The sequence below is a fragment of the Zootermopsis nevadensis genome, unplaced genomic scaffold, assembly GCF_977971745.1.
Source record: "Zootermopsis nevadensis isolate Lab colony 2312 unplaced genomic scaffold, Znev_1.0 Znev_ptg000030l, whole genome shotgun sequence".
NCBI classification, from domain to species: domain Eukaryota; kingdom Metazoa; phylum Arthropoda; class Insecta; order Blattodea; family Termopsidae; genus Zootermopsis; species Zootermopsis nevadensis.
The window spans coordinates 586,247-602,288 of record NW_028259162.1 but is presented as its reverse complement, the minus strand read 5'-3'; the positions used below and the strand labels follow the sequence as shown (position 1 = coordinate 602,288).

At 40.8% G+C, this 16,042-nt stretch overlaps 1 protein-coding gene across 3 annotated transcripts; it reads right to left on the bottom strand.

The window, feature by feature from the left end:
- Positions 1–714: 714 nt before the first annotated feature.
- On the bottom strand, positions 715–15,841 carry Sam-S (S-adenosylmethionine Synthetase). 3 transcript variants are annotated; one of them, XM_022070698.2, is made up of 10 exons: positions 15,727–15,841; positions 10,028–10,284; positions 9,445–9,522; positions 8,505–8,627; positions 6,523–6,635; positions 4,228–4,371; positions 3,426–3,644; positions 2,795–2,977; positions 2,383–2,516; positions 715–1,978 (listed from the first exon to the last, which is right to left on the bottom strand). In XM_022070698.2, exons 2-10 carry the CDS (start codon positions 10,143–10,145, stop codon positions 1,876–1,878), a joined length of 1,215 nt encoding a protein of 404 aa, XP_021926390.1. In that variant the 5' UTR covers positions 10,146–10,284; positions 15,727–15,841; the 3' UTR covers positions 715–1,875. The 3 variants fall into 3 exon arrangements, with proteins under 3 accessions (XP_021926390.1, XP_021926386.1, XP_021926385.2); XM_022070694.2 differs by lacking the exon at positions 15,727–15,841 and adding an exon at positions 11,011–11,110; XM_022070693.2 differs by lacking the exons at positions 6,523–6,635; positions 15,727–15,841 and adding an exon at positions 7,833–7,945.
- Positions 15,842–16,042: the final 201 nt, after the last annotated feature.

The following is a 16,042-nucleotide window of genomic DNA, read 5'->3' as shown; positions in this document are numbered from 1 at the left end:
TACTCAGTCGGCATGAAGGTTTACGACCTGACCTCCATCATGTTAGCAACTCAAATTACAAGCTTTCCTTCTTGACATCGTACGACCATTTCACCAAACCATGAACCCAACAGTCACATCTGTGAATCACATGTGCGTTTCCTCCACACGGATACTGTCAGAACACCTCGTATCCCACACAGCACACACCCATATAGTAACTTTACAACCTACATTATAATATACAAATCCTTCATAAACGTAATTACATTTCAACCAACAATTTTAACAAGCAAATACATCAACCGTAATTGGGTAAATATATTTTACAAAAATTCTCAAAACCAGACCAAACATTTACAATGATTTGGTAACAATACTACAATAAGCTACACTGCCCTGTGAATATTGCTTTCAACAAAACTACAACCAAATTCCTGAGGAAATCAATTTTCTTTTATTTCACTTCATTTGCATATTTCACATGCAATTCATTATTTCAACAAGTCAACACATGCATTTTTACATTTCCATGTTCATCCTTAAAGTGAAATCATTCTGCTTATAAATAAACTATGAATTCTTCATACTCAAATGTCTGTAATGGTACAGGTTGAACAAGACATGAATAAGTGTTAATAGAAGCAGGAAAGTGCAACATGAGGACTAACAATTACAGGAAGAATATTGTGCAGCACTACTCAGGAAATCAAGGTTTATGAAATGAAAACCACGTTTCCAGTTGCCATACACAAAATGGCATTTACATACATTTTATTTCTCATTTGTCTTCATTCCATATGCATCTGCATGAAATACAGCATTATTAGAATAAACATACACAATTTGTATGGGGAAGATCAAAGACGTAGCACAACTTTACAACTCAAAAAATATTCAACTTCTATCTCAGAAACTTGGTCACACTAAAACATTTACAACATATCACACTCAAACATTACTCTACTGTGCCTACGGCCTATTTCATAAATGCGCGAGACATAGGAATTGTAAAAAAGAATAATAAGGGGAGAGAGAGAGAGAGGAATTGCTACGCTCTCCAGGAATCTGGACAGATCGGAGTGTTTTCGGAAATGCTCTTTTCCAATAGATTCTTTTTCGTAAACACAACACAAAATGTGTGGAGTTGTACCACTCAGAGAAAAAACTCTAGTGGGAAAGGCGCTTTCTGGTGCCACACACATTTGCAGTAAAGGCTGGCCACAGCCTTTCACTGTGATCCGTCTAGAGCCAGGCTTTGCCTTCCCCTCTTGCCGACAGATCCCCCAAGTGCCCATCACCACAGGTGACGTTGGGGATATAAAAGTACATACCACGCCGCGAAAACTGAGGGGACTCTGCCCCACATCACTATGTGTTTCAACTACAGCTAAAAATCACAAGGACATCACACACATTAATACATAAGTTCATAAATTATTTATAAAATATTTTTTTTAACATGTCTGTATAAAACGCAAACAGCTTTTTGCAGCAGTTTGAAATTGTCCACTTTGAGTTTATGAGGATGAAAAACAGGAAGCGCACAAGGAGTGAACTTTCTATCACGTGGTGGTTCGTCCCACCCACACGGCGTGGTACAACCTTAAAATGTTAGGCTAGGTTCAGAATACCTACACAAATCCAGGAGACTTCATCTTACATTTTGCTCGACATTATGCTCAATATTTTTTCCTATAGCAGCGTTGTACACAAACATATTTGGGTTACAACATGTACTTCTATACTGCCTGTATTTATATAATTCAACACTAAAACAAACAGAATTAGAAAGTTATGAGGTGTTAAAGACGTGGGACAAGAAATGTCAGAGGAAGATTAGGTGGGAATTGTCCAACTCCTAGAAGCCTTACAAAACAGTGCCTTCCCCTTTCATCAATCGACCAGTTTCTTGGGCTGCTCCCAGGGGAATATGTTACGACCAAAATGGCCATACGTGCTGGTCTGCTGGTAAATGGGATTACGCAGATTAAGCTCCCTGAAACAAATATTCTGATTAAAGCAATGTCTGATAGCCAGGAAGTTTGGCGAAGAGAAGAGACAGGGAACTTTTAAGGAAAGGCCTTGTACTGATAAAGGGCAGACTAAGCAGGCAGGCAGATCAGGAATGGATAAAAGAGAGAAACACGCCCTGAAAATACTGTGAAGGTCCTGAAAGGTAAAGGTACAGCAAAACAGTTAATGTGGGAATACAGGGTAATGGAGAAAAATACCATAAAGGTTAAGAATTAACATTCTGAACCTCGACACATTTAGCAGCTAGCGCTTATTCCAAACCACAGCGGCAAATCGAAAGTTGTTTTCAATATACCTACTTGAAAGAAAATGTTTAAATAAAATATATATCAGAACCACACACTTGAATAATCATTTACCACTTACTTAACAATTCTGCCAGGTCTGAGATCGAAGTTCTTCTTCACAATAGCCAACAACTCCTTCTGAGACTTCTTCGATGTGCCATAATCAAACAGGGTTATAGAAATAGGCTCTGCCACTCCAATGGCATATGACACCTGTAAGAGGTCACAAAATGTATTAACTCCATACAGAAACTGAACACTCACTTAGAAAGTGAAGAAGTACCACATCTTTCGTGGGGCCAACCTAGACCCTTGGTACCTGCCCAATGTGAGATTAATCCAATCCAAGTCATCCATTTTTATTGTTACCATACTTCCACTTTAGCAAGACAAAACATTCTGTGCCATCCAATGACAAATAAATACCTACACCTCAAATACTCCGCAAAGACCCCTGCATCGGGGATTGCTAATGGGCATTAAACCATCACCTGCACTAAGCAGCGCCTGCAGAGTCCAGACTTCACCAAGGACTTGGCGACCCAACGAGCGGCATATGCGGCAGAACGATCCACCTTGGTGAAGTCCTTGCCGGAGAAAGCTCCTCCGCCATGTGCCCCCCAGCCTCCGTACGTATCTACGATGATCTTGCGACCGGTCAGTCCAGCATCGCTCTAAAACAAAACTTCCATGAGCACTGTCACCGCCTTCAATTTCACGCGCAGTAACAGAGAAAGGCCGGTCTCTCAGACACTTTGTATCATCATACAAATTCAAGAGTAGCAAATACAAATAAACATCACTGAGCAGGCTTTCAGCATCCCATTCATCTCGTTGAAGATAAAGTATTACCATTGTTTGCCTGAATAAGAATCTTTGGCAAGTATTTATGCATTGACTGCATCACTTATTAGAACTAGAAATATTCTGCATGGTCACCATGGTGATATTACAGTTCCCTTTAAACACAGGCACGAAATACAATCAAGCAGATACCGGATGACACAGGTATGCAGAGTAGTTAATAAGAACACCGAAATAAATAGACGTTGGTTTCTGCCTGGCTTCTACTGCACCATTCACAATCAAGTAACTTATGCCCATTTTAAAGAGCCCTCCTACCTGTGGTCCTCCAACAACAAACAGCCCACAGGGATTGATATGAAAGGTTGTTCTATCATCCAAATACTTCTCTGGTATCACCGCTCTAATCACTTTGGTCATCACATCTTCTCGGAGATCCTCCAGGCTTATTTTCTCTGAATGCTGAACAGAGACCACTACTGTATGCACACGCAAAGGGATGCAGGCGCCCTGCGACATGTAGTACTCACATGTCACCTGTAATAATGTCATACAATTCTGAAGATTATGCCGTGGATGATTTTGCCGCAAATGTTTAATTCACATGTAGTACTTAACATTAGGGTACTTCACTACATGTGCACTGATAAAATCACCAGCTTTAAAACAACCTGAATTCTGTTTCGGTCCACGGAGTTTGCGACTAGTTGCTTCGTAATGAACACTACCACTTCATGCTCGACCGTAATTCATATGCAACAAACATCAAACCTACCAACTTTGAATAATTTTGTTTTCTTTTACAGACGAAGAAACAAAGCGACATTTCACGTGGACTGGTTAACACAAGACAAAATGCATTCAAGAGCTTTCCCCCAGTTCTGTAAGCATGTGACCAATCTCTCAGCTCATCTCATCAGGTGGTAGTTTTGCATCATACAGAAATCAAGAGTAGCAAATACTGGCACACATCACTGAGGCAGTCACACTCTAGCCAAGATTAACGTATTAGCAGAGACGGAGCGATTTCGTTAGCTGTGTCCCGAGACGCAACTCGTCAGCTATCAATGTGGCATTTTCTAGAAGTACAGCCATCGTCTGATTACAACAGAACCCTTACCTGTGTTTTGGAGTCAGGGCGTGCCCACCAAAATTCACCACTTCGTCTCAGTTCTGCAATACGCTGGTTCAGTTTGTGAGCAAGCACAACTGTCAACGGCATGCATTCCTCGGTTTCATCGGTGGCATATCCAAACATTAAACCCTGCAATGCAACACAGCGTCAAACCAAAAGCCTTAGGGCTGGAACTAGAATGAAGGAAACAACGAAGAACCTGACAGGTACGCTGGTTTTTGGGCTCAGACTTAAACCTAGGATCTCTCAAACAGGAATCAGGTCCGTCAACAACTTTAATGCAAGTGTCTGAGCAGAATCTATACAAAATACAATCCTGAAATAAGCTTTATTCACACAATTTTTCGTCAGTGTTACATTCATTAATTGGGAAGGATTGCTGTTATTTAAATTTTCTACATAACCTCACAAACTGCACACGAGAGAAATACACTTTCTTACTTCTTCCAGGATGTGAATAAAAATATCAGATATTAGAACACTCAAACACTGGTGTCAGGTTTAAATTCTGTTCAGAGACATGGACATGCCTTCTGATAAAAGTTTCCTGCCAAAAATAAACTAAACAAACAGAAAACTCCATTTAAAATGAAACAAGAATCAATGACAGATTCTATTATTAGAGTTAAAAAAACAACAGTGCACTCAACTAAGGCTAGAAAGCGGAAACATCACAACTCAAAAGTTAAGACAACATGCGAAGTGCAACACAATTCAACCCGCATGAAATAAAACAAAGTCAGTCCTTAAGTACGTAAAACTGCATGCACGTCTAAGTTTGTGGCCAAGACATGCTACTCAATGAATTACTTAATCTGGTCCTTAATGACTAACCTTAAAATGAAATAAATTATTAATGAAGCAGTAATGATTTTACAGTGCTACATAATCACCTCATTTCTTCGCCATCCGACACTTCAAAATTAGACTCTATAGAGGACGTATTAGCGTGTACTTTTCACACACAGTCCTACATACATAGAAAAATGGTTTCTTAAAACACGTTCAATGGGACATTCGCAATATCACATTATTCCGACTCGAAAGACGCGCGGAAACAAACGGTAAAGAACGCCTTCCTTATTGTGTTATTTGATGCCATCTGTTGATTAGTTATACTTGTCTCCTCAAACTGACAAGCCACCAAAAGCCTCGCTAGACGGAACACAAACAGAAAATTGACGATTTTTCTAGAAAACTTCACGATAATTTGTACAGCAGAAAAACCACAAGAAAAATCTTTTGACAATCCGGCCTCATCAGACCTTTAATTAATTATTGTTAATAGCTCAATCAAAAGAATGAATGAAATGTAAACTGTGCATGCACGTGCTCCTACATTCAGTTACGTCAATTTCGAAGTCTCAGATGATAATCGTGGGGCTTACTCAATCTCCACCTTATTTAGACCAGCACCGTAAAATTCCACACGAACAGCCGTTACACGATCACCAATATTACAGAAACACAATGAGCAATGCAATGCAATCACCACACCAGAAACCCAACAAAACTAAAACAGGGTAGCACAGCTGAAGAGATCAGCAGTAAAAAGAGAAATTCTGAAGAATTTTCTCTATGTTAGTAATGCAAAAGAGAATTTCCATACTCAAAAAGCACAAATTATCACTCATTTCTTTATGCAGATTCTGTGTGCGGATAAAGAAAAATTTCTTTCAGATATCCACATGACCTACTTTGTCTGTAGAACAATTCTGACGATACAAAACTTAAGATTTAGAGACTCTCGAAATCACGAATGACAATTTTCCCACGTGTGAAAAGATCACCTTTGCATCACTACGTGACGCTGCGGATTGTACCGAGCCTGTTGTGATCTTCTGGACCAATAAACATTAAATCAAAGACATCAAAACAAAAAGAAAGGTACACACGTACACATTAGCGCAAAATTCCGGAGTTTACTTTAACAAGTTGTTAGTCCAAAGTAAATTAAATGAAGATAAAAGTTTGAACAGCAGAAACAGAATCAAAGTAAAGCAGAAACTCAGGAATCTAAAAACCAGGATTTTAATTTTTGCCATAAATTGTCCACTTAAGAATTATGAAGCGTGTAGTCAACTACGGCGAAAAACGGGCGCACCTAAAAAAATTCAGCCATCTCAAAGAGATTTAATATTACAGTATGCAAAAGGAGCATCCCATTAACAAAAATGCAGCACGAGGCTACGAGACTCAACCAAGAATTTATACCTGCATCTACCAGATGTGAAATTGCACAAAAGAAAATATATAGAAGGCAAACAACAATAAAATCACCTGGTCACCAGCACCAACATCATCATCGCTGCGGTTGAGATGAACACCTGCGGCAATGTTTGGAGACTGCTGATCGAGGGCCAGCAATACGTTGCAGATCTTGTAATCAAAACCTAGGTCGAGAAAGAAACGCACAACAGATGCGTATCAGCTGCATATGCACTACAATTACACCACATGTTGAACGTGTAAACCCAACGCATATACTGAATGCTCGACTAGTCTTGCCAACAAAAAATTCATAACCCCAGGCCTCTGAAAACAATAAAAAAAGTACGAAAATCAACAGAGGCCCCTCATTCTTTTAAAATCAACCACAGAAACATCTAAAGAATTTTTCTCTCCATTATTAGAAACCTATAAAAATTTATTTTCCCAACTTCATTCAACATATCGTCATGTACGTCCATCCATGTAACCACCACCCCCCTGTCTCTCTAGACTGACTCGGGTCCTACCATTCTCCCACTGGCGTAATTACTCTTCATACACGCACTCTGGTCAAGACTGCCCAACCTGCGCATTGATTAAAGCTACCTTCTGACACTCCAGACGACTGTATAAGGGCCGTCTACATAAAAAAAAAACTCTGCAAAACTCTTACAGTACAACAAAGAAAGTTGCTGCCTTCTCCGCTAACAAATGCTAAAAATATCGAGACACAAGGGACTATCGCGAGACATTTTCCAGACAAACTTCCCGCAGAAAATTGCCATCTTCCGAGTTGTTGCGCCCTGAAAACCTCAAATCCTACAAACTTCCCACAGCTGAAAGTCACCTATGTACTAACCTAAGCTGCTGACAGAATACAAAAAAGTTTCAATTATTGAATCCTTGCATCTGAGAAGTTTGTGCTTCGTGATATTCCACTGCCTAGCAGACAACACAATGCAACCAGTTAAATTTCCCACCATGCAGCCCATCTCTACCACACACGCACAGACACACACCTCGAAGAAACTGGCATATGAAACACTTCATGCACATTTTGTGATGCACAAAATCTACAAGTTATAAGTGCGGTTCCAAGACGATTGCTTTCATCAGGTACCGCAAACCACCAAGGATCTGCTATTAACTACAGCTTCTCCAGCTGCCCGAACTTTCATTCCAACAGAGCGCAAACAGAATTAACTCCATCGACAGCAACATTCTTCCAACTTCTTACGAAGCGAGTCCCTGCTGTTAGAAGCATGTTAATAAACATTTCAACCCTCATTCCTCACAAAACATAAAACCTCCATTAACACATTCAGATATCCTCTGAATCCACGGAATACCTCCCAGTCACATTACAAGAACGTAGATACCTGGTCACCTGCGCCAATATCCGTCTCTTCCTTGTTTTTGTGAACACCGTTGGCGATGTCAGGCGACTGCTCTTCCATGGCCAACAGCAGATTGCAAGTGTGGTAATCAAACCCTACGGGTGTCAACACAGAGCTAGCCTTAACCTGGGGCAAAATTCAAGACCCACCTTTTTTGAACTTCCTACTTTTAATAATACGGGCCACTACGTTATTCGGCGACGCCCAAACAATTGGCTTAGTTCATGAAAACAATATCACAACTATCAAAGCATTCTCACTAAAATACACAATACGTAAAGCAATTTGCCGGGTGCCAGTATCCTTGGGAGATGCACCTACACGTACCACACGACAAATAATTCTCAACGCTTTGTTACGCATTTCCTAAACCCTCTGTAACCTCATCTCAATTTCTGCTTCATTGCAAGAGAAATACAGACATATTATTGAAACAAAATGCAAAATCCCCATATTACATCAAGTTAAAAAGAACTAAATGAGCTCAAACAGTGCGCAACTGCCCACTTTCAACAGGCGCTAACTGGTATTCTCACGAAACAAAGAAATAACGAGGAACTGACTCACATAAGCAGTAATTACCAAATAATCACTTGCAAGAAATTATAAATTTTTTTACAATCAAACGCTGTAGTCGTACACACATTTACTCACCCTTTGATGAATCATCGTAACCAATATGTTTCACCGTTTCTCGTACAACCTTCTGGTAGTCAACGTTGGCCTTCGATGTAATTTCACCACACAGAAGGATCATTCCTGTCTTTGTAACAGTCTCTGCAATAACCACACAGAAACCAGGTGACTTCCAGATTCAAAATGTGCACAAACAAATGTCATATTTGGGGCATTCCCCTACGTCAGCTTTGCAGTTAAATTATTATATGCAAGATCAAGTTGAGGCTATGAAAATTTGTTTGTACCTTGCATGATAAATAATGACCACAATCGCATTCAAGATCAGCTGATACAGAACATGAACTACAACACAAAATTAGACAGTATAATTCATCCGAAACTAGGGCCACATTCAACCTTTGTTTCAAACTCTCAAGCTGCAAGCTTATAAACAAGGAAAATTCATTCAAGTGTTGTTAGAACATTACATAATGCCATATCCAGACTGCCAGTGTCCACTTATAAATATAAACTGTTACATCAAAGCTACTTCATATGAGTCTGACTGCACTTGAGCAACATTGATAGCACAAGACAGTCAGTCAACAGGACTAGCAGCAAATGTGTTAACACACTGTGACATGACAAACAGCACAGTGAAGTCTACATAATTTCCTAAACAAAACATGCTTTTAAAAATCTCTTCAACTTGATACACCTGCAGAATATGCTACCAAGCCTTTAGCATACTTAGTTTTAAATGAATGGGAATTAGAGTAATGTATGTTAACGGCTTTATCATATGTACACAATGAGCTACGGTAAATAAAACTTAATTCTTCCATAGAACTGAACTGTTTCCTACAGAATGACCCTCCTGGATACGCACATATTACAATCATTCTCTCCAACAGTTCTCAGGGTCCATACAACTCTTACTTCATGCAAAAGGACCTGTTAAAATATTTCCACTCACCACAGGCAACTTTTGCATCAGGATCCTGTCTCAGGTGGGCATCAAGAATTGCATCACTGATTTGATCACACATCTTATCTGAAAAAAATCTCGGTGTTAGAACAGCTCCATCTGCAACCTTAACCTATAATTATTCAGGCACACTGGTAAATCATTCACCAATACAACACAAAAAAAGGCAATTGAGATCATAAATGTCCTTGGTTTAAGCAATGGAACTTTGAAATCTACGTGTAACGGGAATTCGTAACGGTATTATATACATACGGGGGGAAATATAAACAATCATCGCCAAGCTCTTGCCAAATTGTTTGTCTGTAAATCCGATTTGCACCACGCGAAACAGAAAATGGCGGTATTGACACAACATTAACCACAAATTGAAACACGGGTCACGGTCACACTCACACATAAACCAACAGACGCAGCTTCGTTAAAGAGCGACTGAGTATACTCATTTACAAACCAGGGCTGGCAGAAGGCCATTTCCCTTAGAAGTGTCCACGTTGCGCACATGGTTGCGCGCCAATCAAACATGCACACAAACTCCTTTCTACGGTCAAAATTATAGAACGTTACCCACCTGGATGGCCTTCGCCTACTGATTCTGATGTGAAAAGGAATGTATCTTCCAAAAGTTCTGGCTCCATGTGTCCGTTTTGTTGATATCCGTTGATATACGGTGATGAAGTCTCGGGCATTCTGAACCTACGTCCTAACTCTGTTACCGCGTCGGATGCTACTGTGGAAAAGAGGCCGTAAGCGTCTCCTGCAACCGTATTTATTACCTCTGGTCTGTCACGTGACTCACTAGCCACAGAATGAGTATCGTCAGTCAAACTACAAAATTGAACAAACACATTTACATCAGAAATCAAAGTAATTAGCGTGTTCAACTGTCCATAATTTGCATTATGTACCAAGATGTTTATGCTTAAGTATGCAGGAGCAATACATTTATTCCGTGTGTTATTTCGTAAAACGGCACTCCCGTGTGAGATTTGCTTTCACTGCATATTTTCGTGCAAATCAGAAGTTTTACTTCCCATAATTTCAGAAGGAATTAATTAATGACAGAATTGATTTTATTAGTAGTAATAGTACAAACAATCCCGTCATTTCGTTGACAGTGAATTAAAGATGTAATGACATTCTGCCAAGACTTAATAGTCAACTATAATCATCGTAGCGTTGCACATTATTAACCAAATGACATGTAATATTTTCTGCAAAAAAGCCGGGCTCATTACTCTACAAATTCCAATTACGAAAAGTCAAAATATGTCACTTATTGCATCATAACATATTTAATATATTAATACTAAGTCAAAAGAGAGTTTTCTTTCTCAGAATTTCTAATTACAAGCATCGTATTTATCGTACAAGGTTTTGCAGACCTAGTATTGATTAGCGCTAGTAAACGCGGCGAGTTAGGTAACCACATTTCTCATCTCACAAAAAGTCATGTTACGCGAATGACGGAAACAAAGCGCAATTCTATTCGGTATGAACATTTGCTGTTACTTCCTATACTCAACGAATATTTATGGATCACAATATAGATACCTTCGATGTGTGCTCATGAACAACTGTGAACTCCATCTTCTGCTAGACATTCGAAAAATCGGGATACGAAAATGGTTTCCAAAACGATTTCAATCGATACACTCACTGGACTGACTGAATATAGTTCCTAACTATAACGCCAGATGTCGTTGTGGCATATGTACGTTACGCCTGTATACGACGTCATAGCAAAGCAGCTTTAGGTGCGTTCATTATATCTCCGTAAATGTAATTTTGCTGAAACTTTTAATGTCTTATTAATACGTCAGTGCATATATTTTCAGACAGCAACAATCAGCCAGGTTCAGTGTCTAGCTCAGATTCCTACTGAACAAGGGGATGAGGTTTATTATATCGAGTATTTGAGTGCGCGCGCACGTTCCACAGCAATTTTTAACCATTCATCGGATTTGAACTCATTATGACTGACGCAAATACGAATTTTACTCGGCCCTAATATTTCTTGGACTGGAAGGAAGATGAGGTCGTGTTTAGTCACAAGTGACTAATTTTCTCAGACGCTGCTTTGTGAGAAAAGATGAAGTTCACAGGATGTAACAAAACCACAGCGGAAGTGACTCACAAATGCTACTAAAATTTTAGGGTGACACAATGTTAGTTACACATGCAATTTTTTCAAGGCCGCGTGTAAGTTTTATGTGTATTCAATCCACCGTTGGCCGTAATTAATAGTTATTTGTGTCACGTTCAGTCAAGTGTTTTACGTGGTTAGCTCCTCTCACTGCCTCAGTAAAAATCACACGTCTTTTACATTCAGAGCAGGTTAGCGTTGAGCAAGACGGATTTCTTTCTGGGAAACTTCAAAACATCGATTGTAGTTATGACCTCACGGCGTTGCAACCCAGCAGGCAACAATCGACATCTTCGCCATGAGGACATCGAATCTAGGAAAACAGCGTAACAGGCTCTACAATAATCGACTAATAAAACATTTCCAGCCATCAACATGTTTTCATTTTGCAATAAGAGGACCTATGACTACAAGTCAAATTTGTAACCATTGGTTTCAGGAGTAAGTAACAACACAGTATTTAGCAGAAATTTATGAAAAATTAATGATTTCTGCTAATTCTATAAGGAGGATCACGACGTGAGAAATTATCGACGTTGGTCAACTCCATTATTGCACGAGTCTGCATTTGCTGAGTAACGATGGCTGGGAGTTCGGAGCGGCGACCGACCTCGTGGTACGGATCACTTGCCGCTAGAGTTCGCGATAACACCAACACAATGACGGAATACAAGGAAATATATTCTTAACACCGACGATGTTCTTAGCAGGTACTCTGGTTCGTTTAACGCTCGAGTAATTAAATAATTTGGCGAAAAAAATAAAATTCGCCCCAAAAAAGCGAATCTAGAACCAAGACGACAAATGAAATATTATTATTATTACGTCATCGTTCATGAAGATAATACGAGAACAGTCGAGATTCATTGAGTTCTATCATTGAACAGCTTCTAATGAAAGTTCTTATTGTGTGATTGTTGCGTGGGTACTCCCCCCTCACCCTTCCTCATTCATAGGCTCATCGAAAAACTCATTAAGGCAAGTGAGTCACTTGGAACAGCCTCGGAAAATTACAACTGCGTTTTTGGGACTTCGATTCTCGTACTTTTTGCTGTCTTGTTTTAGAACAACAGTCCAACAAGCCCCACCCCCACTATTCTCTACCCCCACGCAAAATTTAGCTCCAATTCTTCAAATTCAGTGCGAACGAATATCCATTCAGTCACTCGCCCCATTCAACATTTATGTAACACTGCTGAATAATTATTAAGAATGCGTGGAACCGCACCTGCACACACCAACGTCGTCCTACTCCGAACACGTGGTGCTCTGCACAGGGATGCCGGTTCGTACCCGGCCTCGACCGTGTTCAGTAAGTCTTCCCCGAATTAATCTCGCCGTGGGTTATGCAGATGTGATGACACGAAAAGAGACACGCATTTTGGCACAAGAAACAACGATAGTTTATTACTTATTATTTTCGTCTTACATTATTTCTTATTATTCCCCCGTCGCTTACATATTCCATTTTTATTTTATTTTTCCTTTCACGTTCTTAAAATAAACACCCAAGATCACAGTTACGAAGGAGAATTCTCGGTCAGTTTATCCATTGATTACAAACGTGGTTGAATAACACGTTGTTTCGACACGCGTTTACGACTTATAAAGAAAGACATGTCATGTCTCTTGGCTGGGTATAACAAACCTGTTTACGCAGAAAACAATTTTAAAAATAATATAAATCCTGGCATAAGATTAAAGAATCTTCCAACACGTTCCCACAACGTGACTTCTTCATGTACAGTTTACACAGTCAGACTTTCGTTCTACTAATCTCAGAGATATCTTGCGTTTCTTACCAGCGACTTTGAGACATCTGGTAGTATCGAGAGGAACGAATGATGAATTGGTAAGGATTTGGAAAGAAGCGGTCTTGACCTATCTATCCCTGAAGTTGCCGTAAGAGACGAGGAGGACCACAGCATCTTCATTTGTCGGTCGGCGCTCGATTTGTAAGATCGACAAGATTTATCGTTTAAATTCGATTTTAGTCTGCAGAAGCCATAAACAGCGACGATGATGACGATGATAACTGAGGGGCAGGATTTCAAATTATTATATGACGGCTGGATGCCACCTGATGTGGCCTGGTGAGGATACGAAAGGAGAAAGTCTTCAGGCGACAAGAGGCCAAAATTTTGTGTGTGCGCGCGCGAACACACTGGAATAAGAAATTGTAGGAGAGGGGAGGGGGGAATTTACTACGAAATAAGTGAAAAGTTTAGCTCTGATTGCGTGTTGGTTGGTTGGAAAGCATAAATTCTGAGTTGGAAATAAGTCCTTTAAACATTTCCTGCAGAGTCATCTCGAAAAGTCATTTTTCGGAAAGTCACTATGAATGAATAAATAAATAAATGAAGCAATTACAAGAAGATGTGTGCAGAATACGGACTCACTGACGTCTTTGATAGACGTCCAGTTGGTCCGCGTATCACGTGAAGGAGATCGCTGCTGTTGTAACGACTTTCATACGTCACTGTACCTGTCGTCTGTTCCTCTGATACGCTCGCGTGTCGAGCAACACTTGTGTGCGTCTCGTTCTGCGAAAGCATACCGTGCATATTACGGTTGAAATTGGAAATTCACTTATAACCCGACCGGCTTCGGAAAGGCGCTGGCATAAATCCCACCGCCCTGGGACGCACCCGGAGGAGCGAACACCCACACAGTAATTTGGGTAATCCCGTGATGACGTCACCACCCAGCCACGCAGGTGACCAAGCGAGGAAGTCATTCTTGCCATCAGCAGCGGTCAAAGATCGAATCCTGGCAGAACTGTTTCGCGATGCGCACACTTCCTAACTTGTTCTGTAATTGGACAAGATCTTAGAAAGAGGGTCTTGTGGATGATGGGTAATGATCCCAATGCCTGGTGGTTCACCTGCGTTCTAACTCCAGGCAAAATCGATAAGGACTACTTTAAAATATGAATGAGTGACTGTTGACTGGCAGACTTTGTAGACCTACGAATATTCGTGTTACGTACCCGTTTCAGATCACAATCCGGTCACCAGCTACCCGTAAGGTATTTCCTACATTTTCCCACAAAGTTAACTTGTGAAAGAGCTGTCTCCCGTCAAGATTATCTCTCCACGTCGTCGTCGAATAAGAATACCGTAACAAAGATAAGAATTTCCGGAACATCTGAAAGGAAAGATAAGCCCGAACGGGTCCCTCGGCACACAAGCGCGTCGAACACAAGGCTCAATTGCAGTCGCCAAGACCTTGGAAAAATAACTGTTCTTTTATCGCTAAGAGCCACTGACACTCTAAGGCCTTGAAGCCGAAGCTCCTCTTAATAACATTTAAGAATTCAGTCCGTACCGCGAAGAAAACACCACACTTCGCCATTACAAAGATCAATTGATTATCGCTGTTTGCAGCGAGAATGCATGAGCCGAAATGTATGGAATCCCGCTCATTGGAAAAGACGAGCAAACCTTGAATGACATTCCGGGCACTTATTAGACTGCTCTTACCGCATGAACAGATGTAATATTATAGTTTGCCACAGTTCAGTGAGAGTACCTCCTCTCTGCCCCTCCTCCACACTGACACTCTTCGCTGAAAGAACCCGCAGGCATCTGTATCACGGATGTTTTACAGAGATCAATCATATTTCGAGACAACGGAAGGAACATGGCTGCCGCCTTTACAACCGCACAATTTTATACAACATGAAGGATGACGTACAAGAAAATGGCACTCTCGGAGAACTGGCTCCATGTCCTGGCACTCGTCACTTCGTCCCGTAAGATGGAGGCGGCATATTCGTCCAGAACGTCACATGATCTAAACACTGCATGGCAAGAGAACCCCAAAATGGCATCAACCTCGCGCGTCTTCGGCACTGACAACGAGACCACACGCTGTATCGGAAGTCCCGTTCGCAGTTTAACGCGAAAGGTTGGGAAAAGAACAGCGGGGGGTCAGGTTCAAGGAACTGTTCAAAGATTTACCTGGACGGACTGGGAAAAAACTACGAAATCCCTCGGTTCAAGACAGTCACAGCCTCCGAACCGAGATTTTAACCGAGGACCTCGCGAATTCGGCTACTCCGTGTCACAGTCATTCAAATCCCAGTTTTGTTCCGGCGCCACCAAACATGCTACAACACATACCAGTCGTGACGACGTTTCCTCCTTCTGCGTTCACAAGCTGCCGAAGATCAACTGGCGGGTCTCCTAGTCTCGGTACGGGTCACCTCAGCCGCTGATATATAAGGCGAAATGGACCAAAACCTTCTCTGACGTCACAATACACATCCATCAGTCACGTGAAAAGAGGGGGAAGGGGTGTGATTTGCATACCGTCGGTAAGAAGAATGATGTTTCACATTATTACGCCATTTATGACTTGGGCGTACGTTTCTCGCCATGGACCAAGGAACATGATCTCCAATGCGACAAAAGGAGCGTCTTCTAGAATGTTGCACAG

What these genes read in the sequence shown, in the direction of transcription:
- Sam-S (XM_022070694.2), bottom strand. Translation starts at nt 11,060, where the DNA reads ATGTCTAGCAGAAGATGGAGTTCACAGTTGTTCATGAGCACACATCGA. An exon ending in AGTAGGCGAAGGCCATCCAG is followed by an intron (nt 9,523 to 10,027) that starts GTGGGTAACGTT and finishes GATTTTTTTCAG; the next exon opens with ATAAGATGTGTGATCAAATC. An exon ending in GCCCTGACTCCAAAACACAG is followed by an intron (nt 3,645 to 4,227) that starts GTAAGGGTTCTG and finishes ACATTATTACAG; the next exon opens with GTGACATGTGAGTACTACAT.